The following is a 19,913-nucleotide window of genomic DNA, read 5'->3' as shown; positions in this document are numbered from 1 at the left end:
GACAGGCAGCTAGACCGACATTAATCAAGTTCAGTCAGGATTCTTTATCTCATATTTGGATTTTCAGCAATTTGTCAATGTGTCAGGCAAATCGCGCTGTAGGCGGGTTAATAAACCAGGCTCAGCGGCAACAACAGCAGCAACAAAAACAACAGCATTTAAACATCAATTTAATTAATTTATGTTGCCATTTAGCACGCCGCTTGGCAACAGCTGCTAGACGTATGGCAACACTGGCAAAAATCACTAGAGCCAACAACAACAAGAGTGGAAAAGCAAGCAACAGGTTTTTTATTATGCTCGCAAAAGCTTTCGCATGGAAAGCTTTTGCTAAGCATGAATGAAAAGCACACACGCACTCATACATACATACGCACGCATAAGCTGCTCTCGCAGCGTCTGCTATCGGCTCTGCTCGGCTGCTGCTGCTGCTGCGGACGCTGCCGCTGCGACTGCTGCTGCGTCTGCTGCTTTGCCATTTGCATTCGCCTTTGGTTCTGTGTTCTCCCACAGGCGCTCATTGCGCCGTTAGCCAGGCATGCGAACGTACACGGCGCGCAACGTTTCTCTGCTGCTGCTGCTGCCGCTGTTGCTAAATTCCGTTATTCCATTGAATAGCTCGTCCTTTTTGAGTGCGTGTTAGTGTGTGTGCGTTTCTGTGTTGGCGCGCGCGTTATTTTGATACACAGCATCAACATTTGAATTTTTATTCAATTAAAGTGCAAAAATCAACGCCATTTTCAACTGTTAATTCACAGCCCTCCTGCTCTGAGGGTGTGCGTGCGTGCGTGTATGTGTGAAAATATGCGAGGCACAAAAAGAAAAATACATATTCAAATTTCATTTGAAATTACTGCACGCATTTAAATAATTGTGTAAAAAAGTGAAAAAAATTCAAATACTGAAAGAAAATCAAGAGTGAGAAAGAGCGACAGACTTAGAGGGAGCCAGAGAGTCAGAGAGAGAGGGAGAGAGGGAGAGCGGTAGAGTGAGTGGGCATAGGTATTGCCCCTATACACCCACACACGCAGCAGCCAGCGTAGCCACATTTAATAGGATTACGCGCTGCCTGACAGTTTTGCCGGATTAATACAACTCAACTCAAAGAGGAAGCATAGCCTTAGGTAAGCTCCACATCAGCACCTGTCTGGCTGGCCAACGCCAGTGATCCTGTGCTGAGTGTCCTTTAGCATCTGATTTGAATGCCAATCGCAATTGTTGACTAACAAACACATAAGCGAACATATTAATAAACTAAACTTGCCATATTAATTGGCCAAAAGGGGGCCCATTCGGCAGTAAACTCCATAAATAACGCATTTTTATTAAACCCAAATCCATTTGCGTTATTGCGTCTACGTGCACGAATGTTAATTGAAGCCAGTCTCACCTTTCCGGTGTCAGCAGGAATACATCGACAGACAGATAGATAGCTAGATAGCAATATATATATATAATCTGTATGTAAAGATTAGATAAGTCCTCGATTGCTGTTCGTGTCGCTTGAAGCTCATGAAATTATTAGCGCATTGTGCTAAATGTTATGCGAGAAAAAAAAAATGAATATTCATAATGAGCCGGGGGGAGCGTGGGGTAGGGCGAGGGAGAGAGAGCAAAATTTGATATGTGCTTGAAGCATGAAAGCAAATTACGCACAAAATAATTGACATTAGCATATTTTGTGCTCCTGACGCCTTTGCAACAGCACCTGCTGCCCGCCTGCCTGACTGGCTGCCTGTCTGACTGCCAGACGAGCGTCTCTGGCCTTTTCTATTGCTACGCCACACACATGGCGTATACGTGATATCGTGCTTAAGCGTCATGTTATAAACCATTTAACCGCCCTTTTTCGGCCAGCCAGTTTGCCAGCCATATTTGTGAGCTATACTATATACTATAAGAGCTATTTATAATTATTATTTGCTGTCAGTTTATTTACTTTTCATTGATCTATGTTTCTCCTTTTATTCAAGCAGCAATTGAATAAAAATTTGCTGCTGCTTATCTTTCACTTTGGCTGTCGATGCTGTTGCTGCTGGTGCTTCTTTCATAAGCTGCTGGCATGCGTGTAAACGATTCCACTGGGGCATAAACACCACAAGCTCGCTGTGCAACTTAATCATTACAAATGAGGCTCACACACACTTAACACACACACACACGGAGCCGCACACACCACATCGCCTCATTTATAGCTCGTTAGTAATTCCAAGTCGAGTCAAACGATTTGGCTAAAGCATCAACAGCGCAGCAGGCCAATCAGCCTGATGTGAAAGCTGATGCCATGCGAGTCCTTGCTGCGTCCTGGCTGCTGGCTGCTGGCTGCTGGCTGCTGCCCAAGCGTTAATTGCTACGATTCTGCGGCTGGGTTGATTGGGCGTGTTATGAGCCGCGATGATGGGCTTCAACAATTTGTTTGTCCAAAGCTGCTCGACAAGTGTTTAATGGCTCTAAGGCACTTGGCCTTAAAAACTTGGTCAAGTGTTGTTGCCGCGCCGTTGCTGCATTCTATCAAAGTCAAGTCCCTCTCTCTCTCTCTCTCTCTTTCTTTGCTGTTATCTGCACGAAAACGTTTGCAGCTGAAGTTGATAAATGGATTTACTTTGATTTTATAGCTAAAAATCGATCTGCGCTGCTTTGTCTAACATCCTGCCCAGCACACTCCTTGTCAGCCCATTTTTGAATGTCAGAGTGCCTACACCCACACACCCACACACACACACACACACACACTCTCACTCTTTTTCTCTACTTTTTTATACAAGTTGTTTTCTCTTTTTTGTTGATGCGGTCAAAGACTTTTGCCACTGACTCATCAAACTGCAGCCGAAGCCAGAGTCAAAAGGTTTCTCTACTACCCAATTGGGCAGGGACTGGAGCTGGAGCTGGAGCTGAAGCTGTTCTTTAGTCTTTTTGGCAAACCAAAGATTGCACTTAAAATTGAATGCTGCGAAAGAGCTGAAGCGTGCAGCTCTACACAGATAATCTATGACATAAAATCACGCGACAGTTAAATGCCAGACAAAGGCAAAAAAAAAAAACACACAAAGAGCCACTGGCTGCAGTGCAGTAGTGCTGCTGCTGCTGCTGCTCCCTCTGCTGCTGCCACACTCGAACTTCTCCATCTGCTGCCTGTTTAGTCTCCGCTTGCTATTCAAGTGGAAATTATGTAAAGAAAATTTCGCATTTTCACATTTCAAATTTCGCATTTCGCTTAATTTTTGCGCACGTTTTGATTATCTGCACACAAAAAAAAAAAAAAGAAGAAGAAAAAACATTTTATACAATTTGCATTTTAGCTCAATTTGTGTGACTCACATTTGCAGCTGGTCGAGTTTTCTTTTTGCCTCTGGCTCTGGAAATGTGTTTTCTTTTCGTGCAATTCGCTGTCAGCTTGTATTTATCATTTGCGCCTCATTAGTTTGTTGTCTATGCTGCTTGCGGCTAGATTAAAGCTCATTATTTATATACGTCTTCGTGGACAACTGGATGAAGTCGGTCTCCTGTTCGTATGTCTCCTTAGCGGAGGTCATGAACTGCACTGAAATGCTAGTGTTCCCTATTTTGAGCTTAGCTTAGGTTTATTATAATATATGAAATATGTTTAATATGTGCAGTCAGGCCATAAATATTTTAGTCGAGCAAATTGAGTTGAGTTCTTGGTGAAAACATCTTTGACTTCAATCTTATGCAAAAAATTTGTGTACACATTTGCGCTCACAAATAAGTTTGATTAAGTATATATTTAATTTAATATAATTGACAATTTGCGTCTATAAACATAGTAATAAAGTAGCCCAGCATAACAACCTTCATTCTACTTCCCCTCTGCCCTTCTGCCCTTCTAGAAAACATTTAATGCATTTGCTAACCATAAAGAACCCTTTTTTTTAATACTTTAATTTGCAATTAAACGCTTTGAAAGCTTTTGCAAAGTTTGCATACAATAAAAGGTAATTAGCATTTTTTGCTTTTCTGCTAAGTTTAAATGCAATTATTCCTGCCCAGAAAAGTATGCTACAAAAAATTCTCAGAAATAGCTGCGCATATATTACGATGCTCACTGCCAAAAAGGGTTCAGTAGGGTATTTTGTTTTTGGTTAACTGTATATAAAAGACAGTAGAAGGCATGTTTGAGCATAGAGTGTATTTGGATTCATGATCAGCATGATAAGTAAGGACAAACTAGTGACGTTAGTCTAGGCAATTTTTCTTGCGCAGAAAAGTATGCTAAAAAACTTGCTTAGTATTAGCTGCGAATATATTTGGTTGCTCATAGGTTCAATAGAGTTTGCTTGGTTTGTTTTTGATTGACTAAATATCACAAGCAGAAGAAGGCGTCCTCGAGTCTAGAGTGTATATATATATTCCTGATCAGAATATTGCATTGACTCAATCTAGCCACTTCAGTCTATGCGTCAGCCTCAACAGGTTTATTTTAATAACTTTAATTGACATTTGAAGTATAAACTCTTTTGTAATGTACACAAAATTATCTGTTTATCTTCTTTCCCGATAACTCAACAATATAGATAGAAATTTCCAGCAACTTGCTGCACATAATAAATGGAAAGTTTCCATTCACAGACTCGTTGCATACGTGCATGCGTGTATGTACCTGATATTTTTATTATATACATTTTTTAACATAAAAAACCCTCTGTTTAATTGGATTATGTGCTTACGTATATCACGCTATATATGCGGTACTGCTGGCAAAGTTCTGTTCGGCCGACACCAAGTTTTCCTTTCTAATGGTGCGGCCCACTACTTCCTCAGGAACAAGTGGGCGTCGTCGTAGCCGTATCGATTCAGCGCGCTGCAGCAGCATCTGTGGCTGGGGAGCATTTGTGATAGATACAAATAAGTCTCATCAAACTTACCATTTAGCTCTGGTTTTTATGCCCGAGATAAACGTTTGCGTTTAACATCCTTTCATTGAGCTTTCCCGCTTCTTTGCCAGCGTGCAATGCCGATATCTCGCTCTGCTTGTGTCGCCTCTTTTCTGCTCTTCAGTCACGACGAACAGGTCGTCAATGGGTAGCATTTCGGTTATTACAAGCGTAGAGACTATCCTAACTAGCTTCGCGCTGCATAATGTATGCCGAAGCTGAGGACACTCAATCAAAAGATGGCATTGTTGAGCATAAATCGAGAAAGTGCTCTCTGTGTGTGTGTGTGTGCTTATCCCTTCTTATTATATATATATATATATCTATACAAGTCTAAGAGCCAGCAATTCTCAGAGTATTTTCAAGTCGGGCAGTCCCGCCCACAGCACTCTCGTCCGTTTGTTTTATAATTGAAGCTCTCCGAACTGGTTATAACTGTCTGATCATATAAATATGCTTAAGCCTTTGCCTTTGCCCACGGCACAGCTGCACTTGAAATAAAATAAAAATCAAATCAGAGCCAGCAATGCGACGAAAACTATAAAGAGAAGAAAATAAAAAACTAACATAAAAGTAAGCTGTGTGTTCTATGCTGATTTTATGGCCAGAGGAAGTCATCAAAAGGCGGCCAGGCGCCTTGCTCGGGCGCTGTGGATGCCGCTTCGAATCTGAGCTCTGCAATTTTCGCGTTGCATACCTCGAGGCGCTTCGACCTAAGCCGCCTTTTAATTGCTTAATTACGCAGCCCGCCCTAGGCCACAAGTGTGGCATGCGGCACTTTTATGGCTTAGCTAGTATATTATTGCCACACTTAAACCACAATTGCCCCGCCAAGTGCTTTAATGTGGTGCGTTCGCTTTTGCCTTTGCCTTTGCAGCCGCTTTTACCTGACGTCTTTTTTGGGAGTGTGCATCATGTGCTTAGCGTAGCATAGCTGTGGATGAGCCGCAATGTGGACTTATATGATGGCAGCCGCCCGCGGAGATCGGGTCAACACAATGATGTCCACCAGACGCCGCCCCGAAACCGAATCGCCCAAATACGGCTACAAGTGAGTGCGAATAGCTAAATGAAATTTATTTGATTTTGCCACGCCCCCTCTTTGGATATAGCCTCTCCCGTCCCATGTATCGTACGACACGTTTTGTTAGCCCCGTTGCCTCGGCGCCCGCTCAGCTGCCCTCCAGCTGCAATCCATCGCAGGAGGAGCTGGAGATAAGCGGAGGTCTTTACGCCCCATTTCAGCCGACGCTGGCGGCTGTTGGAGCCGAGGGCGGAGTTTGTCTGCCGCGCAAGCATTTGATTGCCAACCAAACGGCAATGCCGTTACCCATGGGTCCAACCGACAGCGCTGAACCGGAGGAGCAGCAGCTACACTATCCGCGCAGCAGCTGCAGCAGCAGCAGCTGGCAGCACAGGCAGCGCCTACAAATAGACTATGACGACGACGACGAAGACGATGATGATGATGACGATGATGATGATGGTGAGGAGGTGCAGATGGGGCAGCAACAGCAACATCAACAGCAGAAGGTGAGCAGGCAAAAGGAGCTTCCGTGCGATGAGGTCGGCTTTGCCAAGGATAACAGAGAAGAGGGGATTGACCCGGCCGAGCAAAAGTCAACGCAGCCACGTGCCAGCGATGCCAACTATCTGGAGAATGGCAGGAAACTGATACAAGTGAGTAGTAAGCCAAATCGAATCTTAGCATAACATAAATCACACGGCGTATGCGTAATTTAATATGCCACATATACAAGAGTCGATGCTTAATAAATTGAGAGATAAATAGCTGGAGATACGAGTTACGATACGGCTGCAGACAATGCCGCACACATTTGCTGCATTAATTTCATTTTCATTTTCATTTTGGCCTGGTCATAACTCTGAGGACGTTCGGCCAATTCAATTATGTGGGCCGTAATTAAGTAATTGCGCTAATTGATTGACGCCATCGACAACGACAGCCACAAAACAACAACAACATCAATATGAATAACAATAAAACAATAGCACTTACCATGCTGCGGGCAGCGCTGATAGAGCGAGCGGGACAGAGAGAGATACCTTACTTTACTTTGTGCGTGCGAGGGAGGGAGAGGTAGTCACTGGCTACTTCTTACTTCCTTTTGTGGGCGACAGAGCGGGAGAGAGCGAGTGCAGCGCTATGCTTCATTTTATGACTGAGCGAATGACAGTGTAAGGCAGAGCGAGTATCACTTCCTACTCCCGCTCTGAAAGAGAGAGAGTTTTTAGTTCTTCTTTTTCACCTTATTTTTGTTTTTTTTTTTTTTTTTGTGTGCGTATTCCGTAACCCATGTCTGCCATGCAAATGAACTGCAGACCTTCATAAACTTGACCTTGCCGTAAATCGCGTTTTAATTACTTCCTCTATTGTCACGTAGCCGACGCGTCAGCCGACCGCACAGCACGCTCCAAGCTATTTTACTTTCATACTCCATGCTTCGAGCTCGCTTCTCTGCAGCTGACTGCCATTTTTGTATAGTCGCAGAAATTTTTATTAGCACGTGTCAAATTACATAAATAAAAATGATGAAACGCACTCACAGTTGCACGAAGTCGACAGCTTAATACGCTAGCAAAGAAGACAAAGTTGGTTTAGGTATATTTTTAGGTAATATGATTATTTATATAATGATTAACTGAGTTTAGATAAACTATCGGCTATATAATTTAGAACTAGCATATTTTTTATATATTTTAAAATTTTTTATTACAAATTTTTTTAAATAAAACCTTCAAAATAATTTAAAATGTTAAGCAAAAATTTAATATTTTTATAAAATTATAGAATTAGTTTTATATAAAATATTTATGATAAATTTATATAATTTTATATTTAATATAAATTTAAAAAAGTTATTGAAACATTTAAAAATAACTTTGATTTCGGCACCTCTTTAAAGTTCCTGCCAAACATAACACAAATCGAAGCAACTCCAACTGAAAAAAGTTTTAATAATTACATTATTTAGACCTTGCCCCAGTAGAAAAGATAAAAAAAAAATATAATGTACAGAAATAAAGGTCTGTTTAGAACTTAATTTGACCCTCGAGCTATAAATACTTAAGTGAGTAAAAGGCTCCAAGGCTCAGCGCTGACTGACCATAGCCATATCAGCTGGTCACGTCGAGCTGCGGGCATGCTTTAAGGGGGGAATCGGAATCTTGGCCGACGACCAATTTGATAGATAAGAGCATTGAGCCACACAGAGCAAACCACGTTGCTTAAAGTGAAAAGCAACCACAGAAACAGAAACTGAAACTGAAACTGAAACAGAAACCGAAACACAAAACTGTTTCAATGCCATTTCATAAATGGCAGCAGAAGCGACTGAGAGGGAAGCGAAGCAGCGAAAACGCAGTGAAATAAATACAAATGCTAGCAGAGCAACCCAAACCAGCCCAAATCACCCCAACCAGCCAGTCAGCCAGGCAGCTAGCTAGGCGGGCATCAAGAACCACACAATACAATCAAGCCACCCGCCCGCATTCAAACATTGGCTTGGTTGTTGTAATGCTTTTGAGGTGTGTTGTCAATTTGGCCAACACAAAAACCGCAAAACGGAGGCCACAATACACACACAAACACACACACACACATACATATACATAGATATATATATATGTATCTAGAGATATTTTCAGCTTGAGTGCTTTATACATAACTCAAAAGTTGGAAAGAGTTTCTCTTTTTTGAGCGTGTTGTTTAGTTGAAGTTCGATTTGGGGGCTTCAAGTTGAACGAACAGAACGCCAAGTCTTGGGGCCATTAAACCGATTAATGAGCTCTATTTGCTAGCCATACCTTTCAATATTTTCACCATTGCTCAACAGCATATTTTTTTACTGCCTTCGATTGGCTGCCGTTTTGTGACTCTGTTTTGCTTATTGTTTTCTGTGCAATTTGAGCTGACAGGACACTCGAGCAAACAAAACGCTGAATGTCCTGCTCCACCCGGCCCCCTCGTCGATAGACGCCAGCAGCAGCAGTAACAGCAGCAGGTCGCTTAGTCAATTTTGTACAAATTTTCAGTTGCGCAAAAAACGCGTTCGCCAACGGCAGCAAAACAAAAGACAAAAATTTTCCAAATTGCAAAAAAAAGGAGTTGCTGACTTGAAACACTGGCACTAAATCAAGAATTGACTAATTCGCTGTGTAAACAAAAACCAACAAGACTCAAAGATTAGTCAAGCAAGCAAAAACACAAAAAAGAGACTTCGGGCAGCTGGATTTTCTGTTGATGAGGGTCCTTTTTTGGACCAGCACCAAAAACCTTGTTAGTCAACCTGTGTGTGTGTGTTCGGGTTTGTCATTTGTGTTGTTGCTCTTGTTGCTGTCATCGATAAGCGCTGTTGTTTATAGTCATCGTCATCCAATTTGCGACACATTTGCATAATTTCCCACGTCGCTCGCTGATGCATTAAGCCAAAACACAGAAAAAATCTCTCTCTAAACAAATAATAGAAAAAATATTGCAGATAACTGTATCTGAATAACAAGTAAATAATAATTTGTGGGGTATTTATCAAAGTTCAAGTACACACACAAAAAACAGGTTATCAGCTTGACAATTGAGTGTTGTTTATGATAGTGGCTCGTGTCTCATAGTCCACAGAGCATATGGAAACAGAATAACGAATGTGTCAAACCATAAATTCACAATTTTGTAATGGACTTCGAACAATTCGCTTGGATTCCAGCTCTAAATCACATTGTGATGCTTCGCAGAGGCAAAAAGCCGATCAAGGTCCTTTTTGTACTGCAACTCAATGAGACCTTTATTAATGAGACCCTCAACTTAAACTCAATTTGTGCTCTTAAATATTTAAACATTTTTTCTTCAGTCATTAAATCTGGCTTTAAAGCTTAAAAGTTTAATGCTATGAATATAGATTTCTCTGTCTGTAAAATTCCTCAAAGATGACCCGAACAAATTAGATATTTATTGAAATAAATAGATTTTCATATTTCAATAATTTCAACAAACTCTGTCACAACTTCTACAGGCAAGCGAGAGCTTGCCTCAACTATCGGAAATTACATGCAAATTAAAGATGGCCGATAGACAAGTAGCCATATCGGTAAAAGCACTAACATTGCTCAACACTGCGCGCAAAGCTCAAGCAGGTCTATTTCCTTTATCAACACATTTGCAAACATAAACGAAATAGTAAATATTTTGTGTTTCGCACTTGACATTCAATCTTTTCCTTTTCGGGGCTCGCCCATGTCAAAAACGGAAATAGGAGAGCCACACACAAAACACATTCGCCCACCCACCAACACACACACACTTAGAGACACATTTGATTGAGAACAGTTTCAGTTACATGCCGAGTCGGTTAGCAGCAAGACAATTTCCATTGAGAGCTTAGGGCTTGCCTTCTTCAATTGGTGCCACGTGCCCAGACCTGACCTTCTCATATTTGGGCGCACAGCGTGGTTGGCATTTCAATTTGGTGTCCATTGGTCATTTCCAAAGGTTTTATATACTTTTTGTGGGGGATTTTAAAAGTCGCTTAAAGCCATTTTATTTGTGCATAAAATACACGCATGCGATAAACATCAACAGCGGCACTTGATTTGCTTAGCATAATGAGTTACGCCTAACCACCTGGCCGTAACGCCACCTGACCACCGACCGCCCAGCTCAGCTGTGTCAACACCTAACGGACGCCGGGCAATTATGGAAATTTATTGTGCAGCTCACGACGCAGCGCTGTGAATGCCAATCAGGCTAGTCGCTGGGTGTCAGCAGCAGAGCTCATGGATGATTGCGACGCTAGCGGGGGGCAATTCAAATTATATTTCGATTTCGATTGTAATTTCAAGCACAAGAGCTGCTGCTGCGAATCCGAATCAGTTGAGTTTTTGGCTGCAACCTTGCAAATGAAAAAAAGTTACATATATATATATATATATAGTAAATACATAAATAATATGACATGCAACTAGTGACTGGATGAGCTCATCAGCATTTAATCTACATGTTTATCATTGTTGCACTGGTTATCCATCAACAGTGTATAACTGGTTGGCTGCTTCCTGCCAGCTTAATTTATGCAGCCGTTTTCGTTACATGCATATGTAAACACTGTAAGAAAAACATATCGCACTGCCGATTAACTATCGATATTTAGTTGCTGAGTCTAGCTCCGCTCTTACTTGATCGCCATTGCTTTGAGTGTGCGTCCAGTTGCCGACAGCTTTCAGCTTAATTAAATGATGGCCAAACAATTAAAAAACGTTTACAAAAACGCGCACAGTTCAGCTGAAAGTGTCATCAATCTTGTCAAATTGCCATCAATGGCAATAGTATCCACACCCCACACAAATAACAGCAACAGCAGCAACAACAACAAGTCTTTTGTCCTCTGGCTGCGGCTGCGATGTGGCGGTGGCAATGAAGGACTCAAGTCACTTGAGACTTTTGCGGGTTAATTAATTAAACGCCGACGACATCGCCGATGTCGGCACATGCAAATTAAGAAAATTGCAAAATACAACAGCAACAGAAGCGAAAATAAAAACGGCAATTCGAATTGACAACAGCAACAAAAGCAACAACAACAGCAACAGCAAACCACATTTAGTTATTGTGTATGCCTGCCGCGGCCAGCTGCGCGTTCGTGACTTTGGCGTCGACGTCGACGTTGACGTAGGCGTCGCTGCTGACGTCGTTGCTAGTATTGCCTTCAATGGCAGATGCAAAGCGCGCAACGCATTTTTTTCCAGTGCTAACGGGCAGTTCGACGCCGACGCGCATGCGCAGCTGCGAAAAAAGCTAACGGTATTTAATTAAAACGGTATTCTTAACAGTTGTAGGCTAAAGTTTACGATTCAAGTTGAAAGTGCCAAGTGAAGCAGAGACGCAAGAAGAAGACAATAAGACGCGTGCGACATTAACGTCGCGTTTGCATGCGACATTTCAAAGTCAAAGCCATGGTGCAATCTTTGGATATAGCAGCCATAGCAGGACAGCAACAGCAACCACAACAAAACGATGCGGTAAATGTCAGCTCAAAGTACATAAATAAATACCAAATGTATATTTGCGTGTGCGTGTGTGTGTGTGCGTACGCGACCTTCACTACAACTGGGCGCAGCGGGAGGCGTGGCATTGCATTGTCATTAGCATTGCGCCCAAAGGGCTGCCATAGAGATAGCGATATATGCGTCACATTGAGCCCAACTCTCAAACCAACTGCCACACACACACATCCGCATACAAACAGACTGGGAGTCATGCGTTGCTATATAGCTTAATGGATTAACCGCTGGCAGCGACTGATACGCGTTTATTAGACTGTCAAGCACACGCCCCTAATCTCAGGATGCGCAGAGTGAACGCGAAACAAGCATCACGTGTGTGATTGTGGATGTGTATGCGTGTGTTAACCATAAAGTCTCCACGTACTAACATATGTATTCGTATGTGTATAATGCTTATACATGTGTCTATGCTTAACATGCTAAGGGAACCCCTTGTATAAGCAGCAAGACTAACTTGTCTGTTAACTAAATGTGCTATTACCCTCTTGACCTCACAGTGTTCAGTGTTATTAATACATGATATGCCTAAGAGTGATGGCTTTAAAGATACCCTGTGGTCGGCTTATATGCTACAAAGTATAAACATATAGAACTACTAATATCTTTGACATTAACACTCTTTTATCAGTTATCTAAAAGACTTTCTGCATTTTATGAGAATCGCCTAGAAGAACAATGAGTGTGACAAGTGCATGACTAACTCATTTTAGTTTATTTAAAAGGGCGCTCTGACGTTTGTCGCTTTTTAAGAATCGCATAGAAGGTCAATGGTTACTTAAACTTACGCGAGAATCGATCTATATTACTAAATAAGTAAACGCTTTTCTTGACTTGAATTCATGAGAATCGCGTAGAAGTATCTAATGAGAATTCATTTATAAGAATCCCATAGCAGTACCATACACAATTAGCCAAGACACGCAATATTTTAGATCATTATCAATACGTAGCACTTTTCTCTTAAAGGATGCCCTTTTTGTATTTCTTGAAAATCGCATAGAAAGGCAAAGCTCGAAATTCGCGCGCATTTTTCATTTACTATTCGATCAAAGGCCTATTGATTAGCTTAGCTTCAGGGACTTGCACAGTCCTAAGCTGCAGTTAAAGCCATAATTAGATAATCCTCCATTTGTAGTATCATTTTCTCGTTATCCATCGCTTAAAGCTTAAACGAAACAACTGGAATCACTAGAAGCTCTTCAACCACAACATTGTACTACTTAGCTGCACATATGAGCATACAAACTCAAGTGTATATATACATAGTTTCCCTACAAGCCAGCTACATTCTCCTCTGCCCAGCTGCAGCTGTGCAGACATAACAAAATTTAAGCGTCAAACTTACAAGATGCTGACCAAGTTTTAATGTGGTTACCCCGACCAGCCATACAGAGGCAATGTAGATGGCCATTAAAATGTTTCAATTAGCTAGCGCCAGTTGTGTGGCACATTTCACATGGCCAGGAGAGAGGGAGGGAGAAGCGGGTGAGGAGGGGCCGACAAGGGTCGATAAACTTTTGTGAAGCAAACTTCATTCGTTACTCTGACATTTTGTATGTGCAGGAGCCGAGCAAAGGGAGCAAACCGTCAGCTCTGCGACGCACGCTGCAGGCGCTGCGTCAACGTCTGACCAAACGGAATCGCGCCAAGCCGCCCGACTGGTTCCTCGAGAAGTTTTCGAATGCCACCAACACGGACAAAATAGGCAAAACCGGAGCCATGGACGATGCGGCGCTGTCTAGCGAAATTCGCGGCAGCAGCGCTCTATGCAATCGCCTCTCCGTGGATCCCACACTGCAGTCCCATTATAGGGTAAGTCATCAAGAACTTGTAACTCTTGCCAATCCATTAGCTAATCGAGCATATGCACATATATATATATATATATATATACCCTGACAGTGGCTCGCTGTGGTGTCGCTGGCGGTGCTCTATAACATCATCTTTGTGGTGGGTCGTTCCGTTTTCTGGGAGATCAACAAGAGCGCGCCTGCCGTCTGGTACACGCTGGACTATCTGTGCGATTTCATTTATTTGCTGGATACGCTGGTGCACATGCATGAAGGTAAGTTTCGTAGCTCGGCCAGCAGACAGGTAGAGGTGGCAGCCGGAGGGAGAGCTGCTGCTTATGCAAATGAGACTTGGTGGCTTTTGCTCTAACTAAGCCGTCGCAGACAATGGTTGCCAGCAAAAAGCATTTGTGCTTACATATATAACACATACATCAGCATATGTATGTGAGTCTCTGAGTTGCCAAATGCAGGAATAAGCCAGCCTTGACATTTCAGACGGCAACAACAAAAAGATTTCTGTAAAATACACTCGCCGCGAGCATTGTCACTTTGTGAAACGAGTCGAGATGAAGCTGAATAGAATAAAAAAACACTACACTTGATGCAAAAGAACCAGCTAACTGTAATAGTTAAGAACTAGTTCTCAAATGAGTAAGATATGAGCTTAGCTCTCAGTTTATCATATTATAAATAAGATGATATGAGTATCTGCCGTGTAGTGTAGATGATAACTGAGATACAAGTCTTATGCCAGCTAAAGGTCTCTTAACAGTTAATAGTAGCTAAAGAAGCTGGATTCATACATTAACATATTGTATTAATTCCCAAATGCGAACTGCCTACAAATAGCAGTATTTGGAGCTTCAAGAAAAGACAAGACTTGAGCTTAGCTTAGGAAACACTCGTCTTAAACGCTGTTCAGTTCCAACTTTAGATAAGACTAATCCTAACTAAACTTACTATAGTAATATTTTAGAAACTCGTCTGACATCTAAAATGTTGCAAGTATTTCACAGTTCTGCAAGTCTTCAAGCTGCAGTCGCATTAGGAATTTCATTAGCTTAGATGTTAGTCAAACTTCGAACAGCTGTAGCCTTCTTGTTGTGATGCTTAAATCCTGGCCAGGATTTGTGTGAATAAACAAAGCGGATTATCCAGCTGCAAGGGTATCAAAGTTTTAGTTGAAGTTTTGCATTTCTGCTGCGCTGGCAGCTGTGAAATGCCGCGCTGCATGTGGCAGGCAAAACAATAACCAAAAGGCACAGGCAACCACAGGCACACGCACATGGCGAACCACAGGGCATGCAGATCCTGGCCTTATCTAATGCTCACGTCTCGTTCCGCAGGCTTTCTGGACCAGGGTCTGTTGGTGCGCGATGCGTTCCGGCTGCGTCGTCATTATTTTCACACCAAAGGCTGGTATCTGGACGTGCTGTCGATGCTGCCCACGGATCTGGCCTACATCTGGTGGCCGCCCGAGACCTGCTCCAGCCTGTATCTGCCCTGTCCGGTGATTGTGCGACTGAATCGCTTGCTACGTCTGCCCCGCCTCTGGGAGTGGTTCGATCGCACGGAGACCGCAACGGGCTATCCGAACGCCTTTCGCATCTGCAAAGTGGTGCTGGCCATATTGGTGCTGATCCATTGGAATGCCTGCATGTACTTTGCCATCAGCTACGAAATTGGTTTCAGCTCCGATTCGTGGGTCTACAACTTGAATGGAACACGCAACAACACGCTGCAGCGTCAATATATCTATAGCTTCTATTGGTCAACGCTGACGCTGACAACGATTGGGGAGACGCCGACGCCAGAGAACGATGTTGAATATTTATTTGTGGTCGCCGACTTTCTCGCTGGTGTGCTCATCTTTGCCACCATTGTGGGTGAGTACACACATATACATACACATAGATACCTCCTAGTTAGGTTAGGAGAGGTGGAGAGTGGCGAGGAGAGTTTACTTCATTTTGGGTTTCGCCTGTTTGTTTTGGCGCATTGTTTACGCAAATATTTCGTCTGATCGTTTAATTGGTTGCCGAGTGACATCTGTGACATCAATGGGTATTAATTTACAGCCCGCCACGTACGTCAGGGACAACGACCCACACGTCCGTGTCCCTTTTTGAGTCCGTCCGACGTCGCCTCCGACCCACATTATTCATTATTCTGCTCCTGCTGCTGCTGCTGCTGCTGCCCTACTTTGTTTTGTTTTTCATTTTAGCATGTGCGGGGTTGATTTGTTGCTGTCGACGCCTTCGCCTTCGCCTTCGCATTTGCTACGCTTTTTTGGCAAACGTGCCTTTTTATCATTTTTGTCGTCCTTCTTATCGCTGCCATTACCGGGCAGCTGCTAGCTGTTGTTGTTGGTGTTGTCCTCGCCTGACATCTGGGCAAACAAATTTACTTACCCATGATGAATGCAGAGTTCGTCAAAGTGGCATATTTTACCATCATATGTACATGCAGAGCGCGCATGCATACACTGTCGAGCTGTTCATGCTGTCCTGTCTGTCTCGTGGTCCTCTGTGCACCGGAAGTGCCGCCATTAGTCGCCTTTGTGCCAGGCGTTGCGTTACGCATACGCCGCTGCGTGGGCCCCTTGAAGAATTTACGACACACAAGTGGCGCAGCGGAAATGGCTGTCGAAATTAAAATGGGTCTCTAACAAAACAGCCAATAAACGTATGAACTGCCCACAAGCTCGACTAGCAGATACCCTGTTACGCGTAAATACTAATAATGCTTTAGCTAGCTTGCATGTCAAAGATATGCGTGAGAAGGAAGCTATGGGTGTTATGCAAGCGTGTGCTCGACTAGCTGATACCCTGTAGTATTATCATATATCAATAATGCCTCTGTTAGCTCTAATAATGTTATAGATATGCAAAAGAAAGTTATACAGCAAGGGTATGATAGTTACCTGATCGTTTGCTCGACTAGCATATACCCTGTAGTTTCTGAAATCTATTCTAGTCCAGTCTAACTCTAAAATCGTTTAGGTATATGAGAGTATAGCCTTTTTTTAAAGATAAGACTGCCTTGCAAGCCAGTGCTTGACTAGCAGATACCCTCTATATCAAGCCCAACAAATAGATTTTAGAATCTTCAAGGCAATATGTGTGCCAGCAGCAGACATCTATATGAAGCACCTTCATAGAGAGAGAAAGTGAGAGGTCTTTTAAGTGTATACCCTGTAATATATACCTTAGTCTTAGTCAGCATATCTACTTCAAGCAGCTAGCTGTTCTGTAAATACCCTGTAATTAATCTTCATCATGAATATCCGCAGCCTTTGTCATTACTATACCCCATTCGAGTGATTACTTACAGGGTATCGCTAGCAAAAATGTTATGACAATTTGAAAAACCAAATTCTTCCGCAGGTAACATCGGCTCGATGATATCCAACATGAATGTGGCGCGTGTGGAGTTCCAGAACCGCATGGATGGAGTCAAGCAGTACATGGCCTTCCGACGTGTGGGACATGAGCTGGAGGCGCGTGTGATACGCTGGTTTGCGTACACCTGGTCGCAGAGCGGTGCCCTGGATGAGGAGCGTGTGCTGGCGGCGCTGCCGGACAAACTGAAAGCTGAGATTGCCATACAGGTGCACATGGATACGCTGAAGCAGGTGCGCATCTTCCATGACACTGAGCCGGGTCTGCTGGAGGCGCTGGTGCTCAAGCTAAAGCTGCAGGTATTCAGCCCCGGCGACTACATCTGTCGCAAAGGCGACGTCGGCAAGGAGATGTACATTGTGAAGCGCGGGAAGCTGTCTGTCGTGGGCGACAACGGCGTCACCGTGCTGGCCACCTTGGGCGCTGGCTCCGTCTTTGGCGAGGTGTCGGTGCTGGAGATAGCGGGCAACCGGACGGGCAATCGACGCACAGCCAATGTACGCTCGCTCGGCTACTCGGATCTCTTCTGTCTGGCCAAGAGGGACCTGTGGGAAACGCTGGCCGATTATCCAGAGGCGCGCTCCACGCTCACACAGCGCGGCTGTCAGCTGCTGCGCAAGGACGGACTGCTCGACGAGCAGATCTTTGCGGGTAATCAATGCTCACATATATAAATATGTGCACAGTGCGTTAGGCCATTTCCGGCAGCTAGCTAACTCACTTCCGTTATTCTGCTTTTTGCCTACGCAGATTCGCAGCGCGTGCACGACAGCATCGAGGGCGGCATCGAGAAACTGGAGCTGTCCGTGGAGAACTTGAACATGCGACTGGCACGACTGCTAGCCGAGTATACGGCCAGCCAGGCGAAAATCAAGCAGCGTCTGGCCAAGCTGGAACTCAAGTGAGTAGGCTCACGATGCTTTTTTTTGGCAATTCAATCTAAATCGTTTTATCAACAACAGCGGCGGATCTGGTGGACGGGCGGACGGTGCGGAGCCGCAGATGCGAACACGCAGCGGTCGCCTCTATTCCCTGCAGACCAAGCGGCGCCCACGTGCGCGCCTTGAATCAGCTGCCAAATGTGGCGATGCGGCCAAACAGAACACGCTTTAAGTCCGGGCAGACTGGGCGCCCAAACAGGGACATCCACATGGCGACATTCCAGTGATAAATGCATAAAGCTTCGCCCAGAAGGCTAAGGGGTTACGAACATGGACAATGAAGCTGCAGATTAAAAAGTTGCTATCGAGTTGAAGTTGGGTCTGTGTTGGCTGTGCGCCAGCTCGAGCGCTTTCAAATCAATTTTTAATTTTAACAATTAGTTTTAGGGCAGCGCCAAGCAGGTGCCCCGGACACGGGCGGCGGGGGGATTTTGTTTTTATGTAGCGCAACTTTATAAATTTGTAATATGATTCAAACTGAATGTGCCTCAAAGTGTGTAAAAGTAGATTAGTTAAGAGCCAGAACAAAAATTAGAGCAAGCAGCGCAGCACAGGTGGGAAAAAGAACTTTAAATTAACTACCAAATAGCGAAACTAAGTAATTAATTTTTGTAATACACAGAGAGAAAGCGAAAGGGGAAGGGGAAGAGAGTTCGTTGTACATATGCGAAAGCTGAAATGGCATTTTGAATGCCAACTCGGCAATAGTCCAATTTTACAAGCTAGATTTTATTTTTCTATACAACTGTAACCGTTTCAAATACGCTTAGGTACAACAATGCATATAAACATATATATATATATATACATATATAATTATATATGCAACAACTACAACTACTACAACAACAACAACCACCAAGAGACATTTGCTGAAGCAGAAAGAGCCAGAAATTGAGAGACAACGGAAGTAAAGTAAAGACACAACTGGTTGCACCTGGGAGCTACCTAAAGTTAACTGTAAAAGTACTATATATACTACATACTATATATATATATATGTATACAATTTATGTATGTCTGTGTGCGTGTCTAGCGTTGGGCAAATAACGAGAAATCATGTTAACATTTTTTGATTCAGCGAATTGTAATTTGTAATTTAAGTAATTCAGTGTTAAGGGCAAACAAAAGAGAAAGAAGCAGCTTCCAAAGCCAAATTCAAATACAAATTGTAAACACACACAAACTACACTTACACACACACACACACACACACACATGTGGAAAACTGTATTTTTATATAAGCAAGAGAGGGAGAGAGAGAGTTATATATGTATATTGTAAGCAGAAACTATGAATAAAATGTAAAGAAAAACTTTAAAAGAGTCACTCAATGGCATATCTAAGCACTTGGCCAGCATTGTTGGCCAATAAATGGGAAGAGCTGCCACGCCCTCCAAATTCCCAACAATGACACTGGCAGACAAAGCAGGCAGCAATTACGTGAAGTACGCTCAGAAATGCAGACGTGTTCGCTTTTTCGTGCGTATCACGCTGCGTATGAGTAACGCACACAAATAACAAGCAAGCCGTCGTAGCGGAGCGGCCCCTGCGCCGCATGGCAGTCAGTCAACAAATCGTGCGCAAGTCAAAGTGAAAGTGAAAGCCACGCACAACCAAATGACAACCTCATTCTGCAACAAAAAAAATCAATTTTGATGAAATGCGCCAAAAAAAAAAAAGGAGGAAAAGGAAAAAAAACTGAGAGTCGAATACAATAATAAAGGAAACCCTCTACCAAATTGCCGAGTGTCTGTTCTATGCGTGTAAGGCAGTCGCTTCCGCTATGACGCCCCACCTGTGACACAC

At 43.3% G+C, this 19,913-nt stretch overlaps 1 protein-coding gene across 6 annotated transcripts; it reads left to right on the top strand.

Annotated features, from left to right (window-relative positions):
• The first annotated feature begins 849 nt into the window (after window positions 1-849).
• Window positions 850-19,248, top strand: LOC111600703 (cyclic nucleotide-gated cation channel subunit A). 6 transcript variants are annotated; one of them, XR_003944334.1, is made up of 10 exons: window positions 850-1,124; window positions 5,770-5,943; window positions 6,005-6,572; window positions 13,533-13,781; window positions 13,872-14,034; window positions 15,109-15,648; window positions 17,149-17,814; window positions 17,914-18,064; window positions 18,126-18,658; window positions 18,727-19,248. XR_003944334.1 is itself a non-coding variant. In XM_023316958.2 (9 exons), the coding sequence occupies exons 2-9, from the start codon at window positions 5,843-5,845 to the stop codon at window positions 18,274-18,276; spliced, it is 2,589 nt and encodes an 862-aa protein (XP_023172726.2). In that variant the 5' UTR covers window positions 850-1,124; window positions 5,770-5,842; the 3' UTR covers window positions 18,277-18,736. The 6 variants fall into 6 exon arrangements, 4 of the variants coding, with proteins under 4 accessions (XP_023172726.2, XP_023172727.2, XP_030081001.1 ...); XR_002751496.2 differs by having other exon boundaries at window positions 18,126-18,423; window positions 18,486-18,736; XM_023316958.2 differs by having other exon boundaries at window positions 18,126-18,736.
• Window positions 19,249-19,913: the final 665 nt, after the last annotated feature.

The sequence above is a fragment of the Drosophila hydei genome, unplaced genomic scaffold, assembly GCF_003285905.1.
Source record: "Drosophila hydei strain 15085-1641.00,03,60 unplaced genomic scaffold, DhydRS2 tig00008122-arrow-pilon, whole genome shotgun sequence".
Classification (NCBI taxonomy): Eukaryota; Metazoa; Arthropoda; class Insecta; order Diptera; family Drosophilidae; genus Drosophila; species Drosophila hydei.
This window is presented reverse-complemented; position numbering and strand designations above follow the sequence as displayed.